The sequence below is a fragment of the Megalobrama amblycephala genome, linkage group LG18, assembly GCF_018812025.1.
Source record: "Megalobrama amblycephala isolate DHTTF-2021 linkage group LG18, ASM1881202v1, whole genome shotgun sequence".
In the NCBI taxonomy this organism is placed as follows: Eukaryota; Metazoa; Chordata; class Actinopteri; order Cypriniformes; family Xenocyprididae; genus Megalobrama; species Megalobrama amblycephala.
This window is the reverse complement of record NC_063061.1, coordinates 36,172,517-36,191,928: the sequence shown is the minus strand read 5'-3', so window position 1 is coordinate 36,191,928 and position 19,412 is coordinate 36,172,517. Positions and strand designations below refer to the sequence as shown.

At 35.4% G+C, this 19,412-nt stretch overlaps 1 protein-coding gene across 2 annotated transcripts in view; it reads left to right on the top strand.

Annotated features, from left to right (window-relative positions):
• The window catches only part of dym (dymeclin), a 104,588-nt gene that overhangs the window by 27,470 nt on the left and 57,706 nt on the right, over positions 1-19,412 (top strand). For both annotated transcript variants that reach the window (XM_048166416.1, XM_048166418.1), the window contains exons 9-13: positions 10,909-11,094; positions 12,068-12,246; positions 12,794-12,919; positions 13,510-13,623; positions 13,931-14,025. In XM_048166416.1, the coding sequence (XP_048022373.1) occupies positions 10,909-11,094; positions 12,068-12,246; positions 12,794-12,919; positions 13,510-13,623; positions 13,931-14,025 (700 nt within the window). The remainder of the gene's footprint in view (positions 1-10,908; positions 11,095-12,067; positions 12,247-12,793; positions 12,920-13,509; positions 13,624-13,930; positions 14,026-19,412) is intronic.

Sequence of the window (19,412 nt, the reverse complement as noted above, 5' to 3'; positions counted from 1 at the left end):
CTGAGTCTGTGTGTGTGTGTTTCCTAGGGCAGGGCTACTGAATGTGTGTTATGATCGTCTGTAATCATTCAGTTGTCTTATTTCTGCTCTCTGAGACAGTCCAAATACGGTGTATCTCACAAAAACATGTTCAGGTCCCATTTCACACCACAATCAACAGAAAAGGGGCTACAAAATTACTGTTTGCATAAGAAAATAAAGTCTTTAAGGACCATTAAGACCATATTGTTTCTTTGCATTGTGACATTATTTTCATGACCAGCAATTCTCAATATGTCAGTTTACCACACCTTTTCTCAGTTCTCAGATTCTCATTATTATAATGCATTTTTTTATTATTCATATTTATTATTTTTACAATTATTTAATTAATAAAAGGCAACAAATCCTACTATGATGTATAAATGATGCTGTTTTATATGTATTTTTAAACATAAATGTTTATTTTTGTGCTGTCAAATCGATTAATCGTGGTTAATTACATCTAACAAAAGTGTGTGTGTGTATGTATGTATGTGTATGTATATATATGGGTCATTCTACAGAAACGTCCACTTTTGGTATGACAAAATGTCTTAAAATGTATTTCTTTTTTTAACATTTAAACTTAGACCACATTATTATTTTACACTTGGACTTTATGAATACACATAAATGACAGCTTAATGATTTTTTATTTTTTTTGTACATTTATTTAAATACTGCATGTCCCCTCTTTTTGTCACTGGTGTTACCTTACTTCTCTGGCATTTTTAAACATTTTTATGAAATATTATTTCTCATTTTTTTTCAGCACATGCAGTCAGAGTTACAGAATAATAATGATAATGCAAAAAATAAGGAGATTGTGTGTTATTTATTTTAATCAGGTTTGTTAAAAGTGTGATTGAATGATGTTAATTCAATTGCGCAACCATGTATTTGCTATAACAATAAAAAATATTTGAAAAACAATAATAAACAAGTAATGATACAATCCTTTACATCTTAATTCTTGAGTGTAGCAGAATTCAATGAATATAAAATTATTATCATGTCACATATGACATTTTATTTAATGTGACAGACAAAAAACAGTAACACCAGTGACACAATGAATCACCAGTGACATATACATAAGACCAAAGATCCTTAATTTTTCAACTATAATTAAGTAGTTTGGACTAAATTTTTACATTTGGTGTACAATAAAAGACTGTCATTGACACTTAGTGAAAGCAGTCAGTAAAAGATTATAAACAACATTTTAAAACTGTCTGTAAAGTCGCTGCACTGAATTTAGCCAAATCCCCTTAATTTAGCCATATCTGACCAAAGGAGGATTAACAATGAGATAGAAAAGTTAGAATCATGTAATCTTAGTGCTTTTTTTATGCAAAATAACTAAATGAATAGCTTTAAATAAAGTTTATCTATAAACGGGTAACACCAGTGACGGTACCACCAGTGATATTTTCATAAAAAGGTAACACCAGTGACAGTAACACCAGTGACATTTTTCATAAAAAATGCATTTTACAAAATGGCTGCTGCAAGGTGTCAACCCACATGTTGTCAATCATGATATATTCACTAAATCAAGTAATTTAATCCATTTGTATTCTAGTTTTTTAAAATTCCCTAGCAATAAAGTAGGTCACACCAGTGACTTCAACTAAAAGCTTCATATGAAAATATGATTTTATAATTAAAATATCTGATAACTGAAAAGAGATAGTGGACTTTCCATTGGCCTTTCTTCATTGATCTTCAGGAAACAGGTAGAAGGAAGTCAAGTGATGTCATCAGTGTGATTTTTTCTTTCAAAATAAGAGATTTTTGTTAAAGGTAACACCAGTGACACAACACCAGGGGACCACTACATTCATTATATATTTTATAATATTTATTTAGCATTTGTTTTTTTTATGTCATTTACATTATATATTTGATAGTTATGTATACATTATTGTATTTGAAATGGTAGAAAAACCTGTTTGTGAGCTCAAAATAAAGCACTTTCCCTCTGTACATGACTGTGGGGACGAGCACTTCTGTGGCGCTTGGAATTTTTATAATTAATTAAAAAACAAATATTGCCACATTGATGGCTCAACAAGGTTTCATTGTTCAAATAACATATTGTTTCATATTAAAATATAAAAAAATTGTAATCCTAAAGTGTTTTTCAAGTGTAATATTTCTGTAAAGTCTAGGGACAGAAAAGTGGACGTTTCTGTAGAATGACCCATATATATATATATATATATATATATATATATATATATATATATATATATATATATATATATATATATATATATATATATATATATGAGCAATATCACACGAGTAGCCGTGCGATATGGCTGTATATCAGCACGCTGTGATTCGTCCGTAGGCACGAGGCCGCAAGCCGAGTGCCGTAGGTAATCACAGCGTGCTGATATACAGCCATATCGCATGGCTACGAGTGTGATATTGCGTTTATACAACAGTTTGACGGCACGAGTGTGTAAATAAATAAGAACAACAACGGAGTGTCTTTAAAACCCTCTTTTGTGCAGCACTACTTCCTTCCGCCACGGATTCAAATCTCAGGTTGTCAGTTGGACCAAGCCTCCGTTACTAATTCTAAAACGTCACTTTAGAACTAGTAACGAAGGAACGTTGAGTCGCTTCATTGAAACACATTGAATTTTGTACAGTATTAGAGGGAGAGAGAGAGAGTAGGCTATTACCTGTGTCTGATATACTGCATTACATTCATTCTTCAAGTCGATGTCCATAATATTATATCCTTTATACAAGTCCGTTTGAATGTCCGCTGAGGAAAGCGATCTTTGTCTTTTTTACAGCTTTGGGAATTTTCCATAGCATCCATTACACCACAGCGCTAAAACAACTTCCTTTTGCAAAAGTTCCTTTCAATTTAAAAGTCTCTTGTGCTTCACTGTCTCATTCTCCTGTAAAGTGTTGACGCCATCTAATGGCGTATTAATGTAATGTTCACTCAATCCATATTACTTAATGGACATATTTATATAAAATAATTTTTATTGAACAACAAATAAGCACAATTGTACAGTTCAGTCAAACATAAAGCACTATTTAAAAAAAAAAAAAAAAAAAAAGGTCACCATTTACGCTTGTATGTGGGTTTTACAAATATTTAACGAATGAAAAGGATTTTAAAGAGCTTGTGACAAAACCTCCTAACTCCATTGGATCCTCAAACTGTCAATCAAACCTCATTAATCTGCCTCACCTCCTGAATAAAGTGCGCACGCAGTTTGGACATCTCCTCTGTGCAATGCAAAGGTAAATAAAGATCTGATGTTTGAAAAAAAAATTGTAAAGCGTTTTCTTTACTCAAAAATACATATGTTTATAAAGTTTAATGTTTTACGTATTTAAAGAGCGGAGAAGAGTCTGATATGTCCCGCCTAGTTGTAGCCAATATGCTATATAAGGATGTAACGTAACGTTTATTATTATCAAATTTAATATAGCACAATTCGACTTGCTCTGGAACAAATAATAGATTAATAAGACCAAAGATTGCCCGTTCTATGTACTCAAATTGAATTATGTCTCGTGTTTAACCACTATAAGAGCCAGCGGCAAATCCCAGAGGCACTGGCCGAGATGAAGCTTTTCTCGGCGGTTACAGAAGCACTGAACGGCCGCTGACGAACTCGAGATCGCATCTCCGAAAACGTCAAAACAAATTGTAAAATAGGCGCTGTTATTAAATATGAGTCACATATTTCAGGTCTAAACAACTACATTCTCGCCTAAAAAACTATTAAAACTACAGTTTGTGGTACAAGAAGTAGTATTTGTAAAAATTACGGTTGATTTGATCGGCCGCCATGACGGTCACTTCAAGCGGAGTGATACAAACGGTGAAAAGGCAGTAGGAGTGCTGTTATCACTGAAATATCGCATGGCTATCAGCCAATCAGATTCGAGAACCAGACAGAACTGTTGTATAAATATATATATATATATATATATATATATATATATATATATATATGAAGAGTTTAGTTGCAAAACGAGATAACTCAGTTTTTTTATTTTTTCAAAAATCTTGTTTTTTGGTTGTGCATTCCAATTAATATCAATTCAACTGCAGTTGGTTTGTTTTGATTTAAACCTTCATAACTTAAAAAATACAGCTAAGTAGCACCATAAAACAAAATAATAACATGATAACATAATAATAAACATGTTTTGACAAAAATTTTAAAAACGGAGTTATCTCGTTTTGCAACGAAACTATATACACACACACACACACACACACACACACACACACACACACATATATATATATATATATATATATATATATATATATATATATATATATATATATATATATATATATATATATATATATATATATATATATATATATATATATAATATGTGTGCACAAACTTTTATGTTAGATGCAATTAATCGATTTAACAGCACAAATTTATTTTATTTTCATTATAGTAATTTGCATTGGTGGAGAAAAAATGCCTAATTATATTACTTTATTAATATCACATTATTAAAAAAAGAACTTCTCTCTTCATGCAAAATATAACCAATTATATTTAATATATTTAGTTTATAAATATAAATTACTTAATCACATTTATATAATAATAAATATTAATATTAATAGTTTAATATGATTTTGGGGTGAAATGTAAGGCATGTTATTGACAGCTTTTATGAGATTCCTAATTGATTCCTGCTTTGATACCGTGGTATATCTGAAGCGTTCTGATGTTTTTGTTTTATATGTTTAATCTGTGTGAACTCTTGATCTTAGCGCACCTCTATTTGCAACAATAACAGTTCCTTTAGCCATCCGTGCTTAACTATTAAATGAATGCAGTGCTGAAGTGTTATCGAACTTGTGTCTGGCTTTAACAAAATCCTGCTATTGTGTGTATGTGCTGCGTAAGTCTCAAGGCCGTCGCTGTGTCTGCGTTCAGGATTAGTGCCGTCTCCCCCTTCGCCGGCTCAAACTGCAACGAGAGAGAGGAAAAATTATGAACATTATGAGGGAGGAAAAGCGTGCTTTCTGGGTTAATATTACCCATTAACCCTTGAATAATGAATTTTAAGTTACATTGACTTGGAGTAATCTTTGAAAAACTCCCTTGAATCCACTCAGAACACCTTAGCAACCTTATAGTGATGCTATTACAGCATCATAATGGTGAGATGTACACAGGCAAACACCATGCACATTTCCTGCTGAAACCACAGCGACAGGAAGTAATGGTGGGCAGACAGGAAGTGGTTTATTAGTCTAGTCAGACGTGACGCGCACCTGTGTCTTTTTTCCTAGGGGCCAATGTTAGGATGTTGCAGATGACTTTCAGAGAATCCTGACAATGTTGATGTATACATTGTGTGCCACATATACTCTCCCTAGAGAGATCATGACAGTGCTGCGGATGTATTTCTTCTGACACACACGCACACATGATGTTCTGTCTGCCAGATGGCATTGCATTAATAAACTCTTCTTCCTCTCCACTTGTCTACAGGCTGGCCTTTATGTCAACAACTGCTTTTCTAGGAAAATGTCAGTTTTCTGTAAAATTTTCAATCCAAAGTTTCTTAGATGCTCAGTTCAAGTGATTCTGTAGGCATAAAAATTGTTCAGAGCCCTGTGAATTCACCAAGAATTTGTCAAAATATTTTAAGAAACTCTTCAAAAGCATAAACCATCACTTAAAGGCGCAATATGTAAGATTTTTGGATTGAAATATCCAAAAACCATGTGCACTTACATTATCCCAGATGTTTCCAAGAATGTTTAAGTCCAGAGAAATAAGCAATTTTAACCAGGACACGGACTGTGTCTGTGCGTCGCATATTATTTTGTAGAAACCATGGAAACGTCAAAGATGCTTTAATATATTACATGGTTTAATAGACAAGGGAACAACTGTTTGGATACATTTATAGACAGAAAACGAATCATTGTTATATAGCTCAACACGTTTAGTCTTAATGTTTGAATCTTGTTTTCTTGATTTTCCATGAGTACCATGCTTTACCATGCCTCAGAGAAAAACACTATTTTGTCAAGTGGCTAACATAGCATAATCAGATGCATCTTTATTTTTAGTAACAGTAATATAGCATTTTTTGTCATGCAATATGTTTTAAAATTAATTGCATGCCATTTAGTAACACAAGCCATCCAGCATTTATTAATATGATATTCTAACATCGATCTATCTTACTGCATTGCTCAACAAGTGTCTCATAACAGCCGCCGAGCGAACGCTCATTATAACATCACTTTCAACACTCAAATGTATCTAATATGATAAACAGTGCTGCTTTCCCCACATACACTTAACTGGAAGAAGCGGAAGAATAATAAAAGTTCCTCTGCTTTCATGTGTCGCGCTCGTCTCTCATTAGCAATCTCTCCCTGCTCTGCTTCATACTAGAGTAACGTTAATAATCTCATCCATGAACATGATTTCTGCTCGAGTCCCATCAAATTATTTTCCTCCGGCTGTGAGGTGAAGACGACACCTCCCATGATTCATGAGCACTCAATCTCGGCGTCATCAAGCTACGCCTTTGTTTTGAATAGGCGACCTCTAGTGGCGAAAAATCACATATTGTGCCTTTAATAACCCTCGTGTTGTTATCGCTGAAGAATTTGCTCTATGTGGCATTCTTACTTCCATAATGGACACAAGGAATTAAATTGTGCGTCTCTTAAAGACGAGACACTTCCATGATCTTTGCTGTCTGAATCAGACTTTTATTCTGGATCTGGTGTTTCCCTCAGACTTTATAATGAGTAATATATCAGACGCTGTTGTTAGCCATGTGAGTTTTGAAATTACATTCTCGGAGAAAGATCCACAGGGACTTTTACAGGAAGAGCACTATGAAAGGAGGACATAGACGTTTATGTGTGTGTGGAAGTTAGCAGCAACATTTGTCACCCTCAGCCGCCTGTTTATGTACAGACAGCATTAGTGGCATGGAAAACCCCTGTGTGTGTGTGTGTGTGTGTGTGTGTGTGTGTGTGTGTGTGTGTGTGTGTGTGTGTGTGTGTGTGTGTGTGTGTGTTCATTCTCAGCTCTGCTGGATGGCAGCCATGATGTCTTCATTTATCTGCAGTGCTGTTAACACAGCCCACAATAACAACCCCAGGACACACACTGCCTGTGTGTGTGTGATCACTGTATGTTCCCCTCACAAACACACACGCGCACACACACACACAAACCCCCAGAGCATCTCCAGTGAAGAAACATAAGAGAGTTAAGACACATCGCACACACTTCTGCACACAACAGACACTGAATGCTTTTATAGTGTGCTACTTTTGCTGCTTGTTCTTTCTTTGCTTTGTATTTACTTTCCTTTGTAAATACATTTTTTTTCCCATCCAGAGCATTTATTGAAATGGAACTGCATAAATGTCAGGCCCTATGAAATCCGCTTTACTTTTTCCCCAAATTCTGTTTTATTTTTTTTTCCTAATTCTTTTTTTTTTTTTTTTTCATTTTAATTTTTCTGGATTCCATTTTTTTTTTTTTTTTTTTCTGTTTTCATTGATTTTTTTTGACTCCATTTTAATGGTTAAATTAAATTTTAGTAATCAAAAAGCATGTCTAATTAATTAAAATCATGAAACGTATACAATTTTAACAATAATTTATTAAAAGTTCAACAGAAATTACATTTAAAGCCCTATTAAATGCATTTTTCTCAAATCCCGTTTTATTTTTTACCAAATTCTGTGTTTTCAGTTTTAAGTTTTCTGGATTCCATTTTAGTGGTTTAATTAAATTTTAATAATCAAAAGCATGTCTAATTAATTTAATTTATTAAAACAAAATTTATTATTTTTTTTAAAACTCATTTCTATTTTTTTTTTTTTTTTTTTTTTCCAGAATTTCTGTATATTTTAAATTTGCTGGTAATCAAATGAAGGCATAAAACAATTTAACTTTAAATTAAATTAAATTAAACAAACATTTTTTGTCAAAGAAAGTGGTGCACAACAGAGCTTTAATAATAATAATTTATTATTAATATTATTATTATTACACTGAGACGTAGCTGAATTCTACTGTACAACAGTAACATATTTCTGTCTCAATTTCTTCAAGTTAAACCAAACCGAAATGAAACCACGCGTCTGCGCTATTCATTCACACAGACACGCAGAACATGCAGGATTCATATTTCAATAGTCTTTTTGAGGTTTAATTTTCACAGACACTAGTCTATATTGCGATTTGAATTAAGTGTACTGACCTACTTTTTATTTATTCATCAAAAATTTGACAAATTCCGTGACATTCCGCGTTGTAGAGTAAATTCCGTTTTTATGACTGGATTCCGCGATTCCGTCCGTTTTCTGCATCGCAGAAATTATGGGGCCCTATAAATGTGTCATACTCTAGATATTTTATTTATGTATATTTGTATTTATATTTAAATATTTATATTTGATTTTGTTGTTTTGATATCTTAGAATGGATAATGCATCTGTTTTTTCCATCGTTTAGTATGACTAATTATGACTAACATTTATAAGTAGACTTCAGCAGAGGAAAAATGGTACAAAAGGTGTACAACATGACCCCTTTATGAGTCTGAATGTCTTTCTCTCCTTTGCAATATTATATTTTAGCGTTATGCTGTGAACTAAGAGACATTTGAGTGTGTTTAATGTGTGCTAATCAAAGGGGTGTTTTCTTCATCCATCATTTTTCCCCATCATAAAAGTGTATCTGAGAGTGATTACAGGTCTGCGCTCACTCTCATTGGTCAACTGGGGTCGCCATGTCGTCTCTTGTGACCTCATCGAAGTTCCAGCATGATCTCAGTGCCTTTGGAACATGATGATGTCATATGGAACCTGAAGGATAGATGCAGCCAATCATATCAGTCCAATGACCTTTAATGTTTCAGTGTCTTAATAGCATCTGGCGTTTAGGAGGGTGGAGGGCAGATTTCATTGCTCTGTGACTTTTTCCTGCCAGTGTTGATGTTTTTATTTGTGGTGGATGTTTGTTAACATCCTGGCTCTAGATTAGACTGCTTCAGTCTGTTCGCGGGGCCGCGATGTCCAGCCACAAGTGATTAGACATGGAGACAGGCATCTTATTTCCATTTCAAGTTCTCTCTCGCTCTTTTCCGACCTACACGATACAATGCCTGAATGATTAGTCTGTTTAAAATCAATTACTATTCATCGACAGTGTTTAAGTCAACATGACGTCCAAATCGACATTCTTATTATGTGATCCTGGTCTTGTGATGCATGATTCTTTGCACAAATTGTCATTCTAAAGAAACATTTATTGGCTGATATCATCAAGTCACTTTCCCTTACTAACCCTAACACTAACCCTTTCCCTCATATGTCGAATGTAACGGCCATTTTTCCTGATATAATAGAATTCCCAATGGATAAAAAAGTAGGGATGCATGATATATCGGCCACCATATCGTTATTGGCCGATATTTTAAAGCTGATAATGGATTATTTCCTTCAGCTGAGACACTTCAGATGTGCACTGTTCACCATGATGGTTTTGAATTGCTTGAAATATGATTGAAATCACTTCAAAAAGGAAAAATACAGTTAAGTGCAACATGTGGAGCGCAAGTCTGTCATATAAGCTTCATAATATTATAATGAGAACATCATAATTGTGCACTTGGGACATGACTTTTAATGTTGAAACTTTTGTTTTTGTAATCAGGCTCTCAAAAAGTATTTAAAAAAATTTAGATTTAAATTTATCGGTCAATATATCGGTTATCGGTTATATAAAGAATTATCGGTTATCGGTATCAGCCAAAATTTTCAGTGCATCCCTACAAAAAAGTTCCACCCTACCAGATTTTGTTTAGAATCCTCAACCATAAAATCGTGAGCTTGTGTGAGTTCTGTTTGGCTCTGCGTATTCCTGTAAGACATACTTATTTTCAAATAGACAGAGTCAAACAGAACAAAAGAGTGACTGTGATGCTGTAAAGAGTGCTGTGGACTCTCTAAAATACATCTGAAGCTCTTGAGGCAGAAGAGCCTGTCTTTTTTTGAGCCATTAGCATGTCCGTTTCTCTACTGCACTTCCTGGAGATTCTATAAATGATCTTTTGCTTCAATTATTCTGTTTCTGGCCTGAAGCAACTTTTAAGTGCGTCACCATTGCTAGCCATGTTTTAAGCGCGTCATATTCTGCTTATTTTAGCATTTTCTTCCATCCTCTTAAAGTTTTTTGCAGCAAAGACAGTTGTAATTTACTTGTTCATGTCAATTTTCCATTTATTTTTAAGTGTATTAATTAATTAATTGAAATAAAGCTGAAATAAAATAAAATATAAATGTCAGATGAAAAACCTAGCTTGAAAAATACATTATTAATGTTGCCTTGTCAACTAACTGAAGTAAAATAATAAAATTACTTTAAATATTTAATTAAAAAAATATATATATACATTTAAAATTACTAAAACTTAAAAAAAAAATATGAATAGAAATATTAAAAAACAACAAAACTTAAAAATTAAAATTGAAAATATAAAAATAAAAGCTAATTTAAAATGGTATATAAATAATACTAAAATAACACTGATAAATTTTATCATGCATACATTTTAGGATTATTAAATAAGATCATTAAGTTTTAGTCTGTAGGATTTTCCTGCTTATTTTATCGTCTGTCAGATAAAAATCATGAAAATCACTCAAAAATGAACAGCAGCAAGCCTCACGCTTTGAAGTGTCATTCATATTTGTGTTTGAAATAGTGCAGGAATTAATGTCAATGATAATGTTAAAAGACCCGTAAATGTCTTCATGCTTGAGGTCACCATTAATTAAGAGAGCATTATGTAACCGGTTTCTGTGTTATTCAGGTGGGTTGTGGAGCGTGTTCACGTTAGGAGGAGTCGGCAGCAGACCAGGGGCGGAGCAAGAGCAGAACCCTCTCCCACTGTCCAATCAGAGTCTGCTCTTACTGCTGGTTCTGGCTAATCTGACAGATGGACCGGACTGTCCGAACCCCTACCGCCAGGCTGTTACTTGCTTCAAAAACACTCAAGGTAAACTAGAACAGCTTTGTTTGTTTTATTTTAATTAAGGGCTTGACAATTAGGACTGGCCAATGGCTCGGGACAGTTGACAGAACTGTCACTTGCTCGATCGGGCCAGTGCTGCATCATCACAGAAGTTGATAATTTGAGTGTTTTTTAACCTTGCCAACTTAAATATTAAAGCACAAGTAAACATGAAAGTGTCTCAATTCGGCATTCGTGCCCAGAATACTGCGTTCACACAAAATTATTTCAGAATGCCTGTCTTGTCGAGTATCCTTGTAAACATAGTCGGTTATGTCTTAACAGAACGTAAATGTGAGAAATAAAATGTACGTGTAGCAGTATATTGGATCTGTGCAGCTCTTAAAGTGACAGCAGCCTAATATTCTTGTCTGTTAAAATGTTAACCGAACAACAAAGGAGAAGAAGAAAAAAAATGGCTCACTGCTCTTGAAAAAATAACTTTAAAAAAAAGTTAATCTATATTTTTATAGTGACTGTGCAGTGAAATTTTACATTTGATTACTATTTCTGTACCTGAAAATCTAGTTAAGACGTACATGAAAAACCTGAAAAGAACCATTAATTTAATTTATGTGTTTGTTCTGTTGTATTTATTTGTGGTATTGCTCATAATTTGATTGTTTTCTTATTTTATTACTGTCTGTCTTTAACAATATTTAAAATGTATGAGTTCGAGTTAGTGTTCAACTAACTATGAGTTAGTGGTTTTTGGTGTCATAACTTTATTTATTAAGGTTACGTGGATCAAAAATAACGACAACAGTAGCTAGGCCTTTTATTTTATTTTTTATTATTTTATTTTATTTTATTTTATTTTTTTATTTATTTATTTTTTTTTATGGTGGTGGGGCCAGTGAAAATTTTGCAGGTCAAGTAAAAATTTGAACCACTGTAGAAAAAATCCTTAGCGTTTCACAGAAAGTGCTAATGAAAGTCTCTCTTGTGTGTGTTTCAGATACCTCCTCCATCCCGTCTCCTCAGCCTCACACGTTTCAGATCAACTTTAACAGTCTGTACACAGCACTGTGCGAGCAGCAGAAATCAGACCAGGTGACGTTACTGCTCTACACGCTACTGCACCAGAACAGCAACATGAGGACATACATACTGTCCCGCACTGACATGGAGAACCTGGTGAGCACACGCATGTTCAGCACCTAGTATGCATATGCATTTCATAGTGCTTGCAGAATATATGCATTAATTAAAATGCATTTACAAATTCCTGACTCCTGTCAATCATTCACTGTGGATGGGACTTTTTGGACAGGGATGTGTTTTTGTTTAGTGGTTGACCAATATATTGGCCCAGTATTTGATTACAGAATCTAGAAGTTGACATCTAAATTGTAAATCTGATTATTTTACAGATTTAAAAAAAATTTGAATTCAGCTCAAATAATGATTTTTCATATAATTAATTTTCAAGTTATTAATTTCTAATTTAGTATATATTATGTAAAATATAAATGTAATTTTAGCAATTGTTATGCATGTGTTTTTACTTATCTGTTTTCTTTAATAAATCCGACAGATATGATATCTGTGATATCATATCTGTCAGATTTATATCTGCCTTCGGCCACCCTGCCCATTAAGATCATCAATATCGGTCGACCACAATTTATTTATTTTTTTTTTTACCATAATAATAAAATATTTTCTCTTTCTGTCTCTGTAGGTGTTGCCGATTCTTGAGATCTTGTATCATGTCGAGGAGAGAAACTCTCATCATGTGTACATGGCCCTCATCATCCTCCTCATCCTCACGGAGGACGACACCTTCAACCGCTCCATACATGAAGTGGTGAGGTCACACACATAATAACTAATACAGGACAGATTGTATTTAGGGCTGGTTTTCCAATGAGCTTATGTTTATAGATGTGTATGCAAATAACGCATGTATGTGTAATAATAATAATGCATGTATGTGTGTTTGCGCTTTTATTTGTCGTTTGTTTTCTTTGAATGCAGCAGTTGTTCTTGTGTTTTTCCTCGCACTGTTAATTCAGTATATGCACCAACATTTGTTTAGAGGCTGTGGTTTGCAAACAATTACAGCAGTGCATTTCAACACTTTTCTTTATGTCTTCGTGTGTAATGCATAATAAAGGTGTTCATAATGTAGGTGAGTTCACTTAATAGATAAGTATTATATAACTGGGGTTCCAATTATTCATGAAACCACACAATGCATTATAAGGTGCATTACAAGGCATGATTAATGCATTAAATATCAAGGCTTTTAGTAAAGTGTTACCAAAATATGTTTAAGTAGATTTTATCTTAGTTTTAGTTTTGGCATGCAATAAAACCCCCGCATCACCCTTTAAATAGAGGACAACTTGAGTTTATTATTATTTATTTTTGCTTTCTTTGTTCCCTCTCTCTCAGGTGTTGAAGAACATCTCGTGGTATACTGAGCGTGTTCTAACAGAGATCTCTCTAGGCAGTCTGTTGATCCTGGTTGTGATTCGAACCATCCAGTTCAACATGACGCGGACCAGGGTGAGACCAAAACCAATGACAAAAACAAACATTTAAAAGTGAAGCTCCATAAATATCCAGATCTTTGGCCGTGGGCACATGCAAATTTATTATGTAACAGTGAGACTCACAGCAGCCAGCTCATGAAATTTACAAGATTGCTGAAATTTTATATTAGATCTGTGAACGCATTCAGTCCAGGGAGTCCGATGAATAGAGCAGGTTTTTTTATTCAAAGTATAATGGAGTCATTTCATTCTGTTTTGCCCTGCGAGAAGAAACAACACAGATTATTTATGCATGGTTTTATTGATTTCCCCTCCTTCAGGATAAATACCTCCACACGAACTGCCTGGCTGCCCTAGCTAACATGTCGGCCCAGTTTCGTAACCTACACCAGTACGCCGCCCAACGAATTATAAGGTAAGTCATCCAACAGCTAACTAACAATTGGATATTTTATATTTATATATAAATTTATATATTATATACATATATATATAATATATAAAACATGAAGATCTCAGAGTTAAACTGTGTCAGAAAAAAAATATCTTAATCATGTCAGATAACACTTAAGCAAAACATGGTCAGATCAAAGTGTCTGAAAAATTTTTGGTTCCAAATTTTTATCAATTTTACTGGTAGTCCACTGTATGAAGAATTTTTGGGTATAATATGTCACAGTTTATTTTATTTTGCTATCCTCACTTACATAAATGAACTATAGTGTCCTGCACCCACTAGTAAAAATATCAAAAATGTCTGAATAATTTTTGGTTTGAGTATCTATCTATCTATCTATCTATCTATCTATCTATATATATATATATATATATATATATATATATATATATATAGAATAGAAATTTCAAAAGAATCAGGAAAAAAACAGTATCACAGTTTTTACAAAAATATAAAGTAGCACAACTGTTTTCAACATTAATAATCAGAAATGTTTCTTGAGCAGCAAATCATCATATTAGAATGATTTCTGAAGGATCATGTGACTAAATACAGGCATAATGGTGCTAAAAATTCAGTTTTGATAACAGGAATAAATTAAATTTTACAAAATATTCAAAGAGAAAAGAGACTTTTTTCAAAAACATTAAAAATCTAACCAGCCCCAAACTTTTGAACAGGAGTGGAAATTTATGTAGTAATACTTAATATATAACATTACATCTAAACGTGTTCCTTTTTAGCTTTAATAAAAAGAAATTGACTTGGTAATTATGAAAGTGTGTCATTTATGTGTGAGTGTGTGTGTGTGTTAGACACTGCTGCCGTTATCAGGTGAGTCCGTTTGTGTTCATGTTCAGTAAATGTGCAGTCAGGCCGCGGTCCAGCATCACAGATGGGCTTATTTGCATCGGTCCAGAAACTGGATCTTGTTTGAGATCAGAAAGGTGAGCAACTGTTATATAACAAACAAGCGCTTTCTAACACTTCCATTTAGCCAACGTTGAACACAAACAGATCGCGTTTCATGGCATGATGTTTGTGATACACACTCTGAATTAAAGTGAAAGAAATGTTTGTTGACTTTGGTAGCAAAACACCCGGTCACCTCAGATGCACTGAAACTGAGACGCACAGGCTGTTTTCAAGGCTGTTGACATTCAACAGTTTGATTGGTTGGAAATTTGCAAGGCTTTTGTTTCCTGAATAATATCGCACATCCGTCGTGCCACATTGTAAACAACAGTGTAAAAGAGCATGTCCTCTGGCAGAGTCAGTGGCTTTAGTTGAATGAAATGATGTGTTTTGATACATTGCCTTTTTATTGTCCTGACATTGTGAAATGCACGTTACCATGTTTATATTTGGTTTTTTTGTTGCCCCGATTTTTGCCATGACTTCATCTGGAACAGAGCAAACGAAGCTCAGAGGAGGTTTAGCATGCGAGCACTAACAGATCGTTCCTTAATGTTTTAATTCATTAAGGTTTCTTAAAGGGTTAGTTCACCCAAAAATGAAAATGTTGTCATTAATTACTCACCTTCATGTCGTTCTACACCTGTAAGACTTTCGTTCATCTTCAGAACACAAACGAAGATCTTTTTAATGACACAATTCTGTCAGATTTCCGTCCATTGACTGCCTTTGTAACTACCGCTTTGACTCTTCAAAAACTTCATAAAGAGATCGGAAAACGAATCCATATGAATCGAGCGGTGAATCCATCCAGATTTTCTGAAGAGACTCGATCACTTGCTATGATGAAAAAAATTTAAAGGCACAATATGTAATATTTTTATATTAAAATATCCAAAAACCACTTGCACAGTGTTATATATTTCATGTATATTTCTGTATAGTTACATTACCCTAAATGATTCCAAGATTTTGTAAATTAAGATAAATTCAATATTCAAAATATTGCCCAGCCCTCCCTTGCCGCCTGTCAATGACGTAATACCTGCGTTATCCCTGGTTTCCTTGTACTGCGTAGTAACCATGGCAATAGACGCGGACAGCTGCAGTCTAGCACGCTGTTGTTTCGTTCAAACATTATGGACCATGGCAAGCAAACTTTGGGACAAAAGGAGAAATAAAACAAGGATCAGTATCGGCGTTGTGTTTCCGAGATGGTGAGAGCTTGACATCGCTCGGCTTGCATGCACGGCTCGCTTGCTTTCGGTTTGCTTTTCCACTGCAGTTTAGTACCGCTTCAAAGTGGGTGGGATTATAGACTGATCGTTACATTTGCGCCGCCTTTACTGCCGTGGATCCGGTCCTCGGCTACCATCGAGTCTGCACCTCATCTACTGACCACGAAACAGCCATACGGTCATTTAGTTTAAAAAAAGTTGCACAAACAAATGATACTGCGGTGGCTGTTACTGACTGTTTAAATCTAGCGGGTTTGGTGTCTCGTGTTTCAAATCTAATGACGCCGGTAGTGACAATTCTCTCTGACCAATCAGTGATATGCAGTGTTTACACGTCACATTTAGTATCGGTTCGGCACGCTTGGAACCTCAACCGAGGTGGTACTGTTTAAGCGAGCTATACCGAGCCGTCCCATGCAGTGGAAAAGTGCCAAAAAGTGATCCGTACCGAGCCATACCGAACTGTACCATGCAGTGGAAAAGCGACAGTGCTGCGTTACCTCACAATTTTAATTTGTCAAATAAACTGACCTGTATTAGTTGTATTTCAGCTTTGTGAGTAGTTCGGTAGAATGAAATGTCCACTTTCCTTTATATCCCCTGGGACTTGTGTGTGGCACTGATATCTGTCTCTCATTAGCATATGCGTTTGAGCTTCCTTAAGAACCAATGAGGTTCATTCTTGTGTTACGCAGCACGCTTGAGCTTCAGCAAGAACCAATGAGGTTCATTCTCGTGTTACGCAGCACGCTTGAGCTTCAGCAAGAACCAATGAGGTTCATTCTCGTGTTACGCAGCACGTTTGAGCTTCAGCAAGAACCAATGAGGTTCATTCTCGTGTTACGCAGCACGATTGAGCTTCAGCAAGAACCAATGAGGTTCATTCTCGTGTTACGCAGCACGTTTGAGCTTCCTCAAGAACCAATGAAGTTCATTCTCGTGTTACGCAGCACGATTGAGCTTCAGCAAGAACCAATGAGGTTCATTCTCGTGTTACGCAGCACGTTTGAGCTTCCTCAAGAACAAATGAGGTTCATTCTCGTGTTACGCAGCACGTTTGAGCTTCAGCAAGAACCAATGAGGTTCATTCTCGTGTTACGCAGCACGTTTGAGCTTCAGCAAGAACCAATGAGGTTCATTCTCGTGTTACGCAGCACGTTTGAGCTTCAGCAAGAACCAATGAGGTTCATTCTCGTGTTACGCAGCACGTTTGAGCTTCCTCAAGAACCAATGAGGTTCATTCTCGTGTTACGCAGCACGTTTGAGCTTCCTCAAGAACAAATGAGGTTCATTCTCGTGTTACGCAGCACGTTTGAGCTTCCTCAAGAACAAATGAGGTTCATTCTCGTGTTACGCAGCACTTTTGAGCTTCCTCAAGAACAAATGAGGTTCATTCTCGTGTTACGCAGCACGATTGAGCTTCAGCAAGAACCAATGAGTTTCATACTCGTGTTACGCATACGTTTGAGCTTCAGCAAGAACCAATGAGGTTCATTCTCGTGTTACGCAGCACGTTTGAGCTTCCTCAAGAACGAATGAGGTTCATTCTCGTGTTACGCAGCACGTTTGAGCTTCCTCAAGAACAAATGAGGTTCATTCTCGTGTTACGCAGCACTTTTGAGCTTCAGCAAGAACCAATGAGTTTCATACTCGTGTTACGCATACGTTTGAGCTTCAGCAAGAACCAATGAGGTTCATTCTCGTGTTACGCAGCACGTTTGAGCTTCCTCAAGAACAAATGAGGTTCATTCTCGTGTTACGCAGCACGTTTGAGCTTCCTCAAGAACAAATGAGGTTCATTCTCGTGTTACGCAGCACTTTTGAGCTTCAGCAAGAACCAATGAGTTTCATACTCGTGTTACGCATACGTTTGAGCTTCAGCAAGAACCAATGAGGTTCATTCTCGTGTTACGCAGCACGTTTGAGCTTCCTCAAGAACCAATGAGGTTCATTCTCGTGTTACGCAGCACGTTTGAGCTTCCTCAAGAACAAATGAGGTTCATTCTCGTGTTACGCAGCACGTTTGAGCTTCAGCAAGAACCAATGAGGTTCATTCTCGTGTTACGCAGCACGTTTGAGCTTCCTCAAGAACAAATGAGGTTCATTCTCGTGTTACGCAGCACGTTTGAGCTTCCTCAAGAACCAATGAGGTTCATTCTCGTGTTACGCAGCACGTTTGAGCTTCAGCAAGAACCAATGAGGTTCATTCTCGTGTTACGCAGCACGTTTGAGCTTCAGCAAGAACCAATGAGGTTCATTCTCGTGTTACGCAGCACTTTTGAGCTTCCTCAAGAACAAATGAGGTTCATTCTCGTGTTACGCAGCACGTTTGAGCTTCCTCAAGAACAAATGAGGTTCATTCTCGTGTTACGCAGCACTTTTGAGCTTCAGCAAGAACCAATGAGTTTCATACTCGTGTTTCGCATACGTTTGAGCTTCAGCAAGAACCAATGAGGTTCATTCTCGTGTTACGCAGCACGTTTGAGCTTCCTCAAGAACCAATGAGGTTCATTCTCGTGTTACGCAGCACGTTTGAGCTTCAGCAAGAACCAATGAGGTTCATTTTCGTGTTACGCAGCACGTTTGAGCTTCAGCAAGAACCAATGAGGTTCATTTTCGTGTTACGCAGCACGTTTGAGCTTCAGCAAGAACCAATGAGGTTCATTCTCGTGTTACGCAGCACATTTGAGCTTCCGGAAGAGGTTTAATTAAACAACCTCTGCATCAGCCAATCACATATTCAAGTAGAAAACAGTTATTTTAAATTGTAAAAATATTTCGCAATATTACTGTATTTTGGATCAAATAAATGAAGCCTTGGTGGGCAGTAAAGACTTTTAAAAACATTAAAAAATCTTACCACTCAAAAACTGTTCGGTAGTATATTAAGCCTATTTTAGATGTGAGAATTAAGTACTTTCAACTCCTGTAATATAAATAAATAAATAAATAAATAAATAGTAAAATGCAAATAATGCAAAAAATACAGTAATGCAAATCTAAAGAGAATCACATCTAGACAGCTAGTTTTTATTACCAAAATGTGAAAAAGTGTGTGTGTGTGTGTGTGTGTGTGTGTGTGTGTGTGTGTGTGTGTGTATAAACACTAAAAAAACACCCCAAAATAAACACTATTTCCCCCTTAAAATATTTAGCATAAAATGCATGCTGATTTAAATAAAAATTACTGTA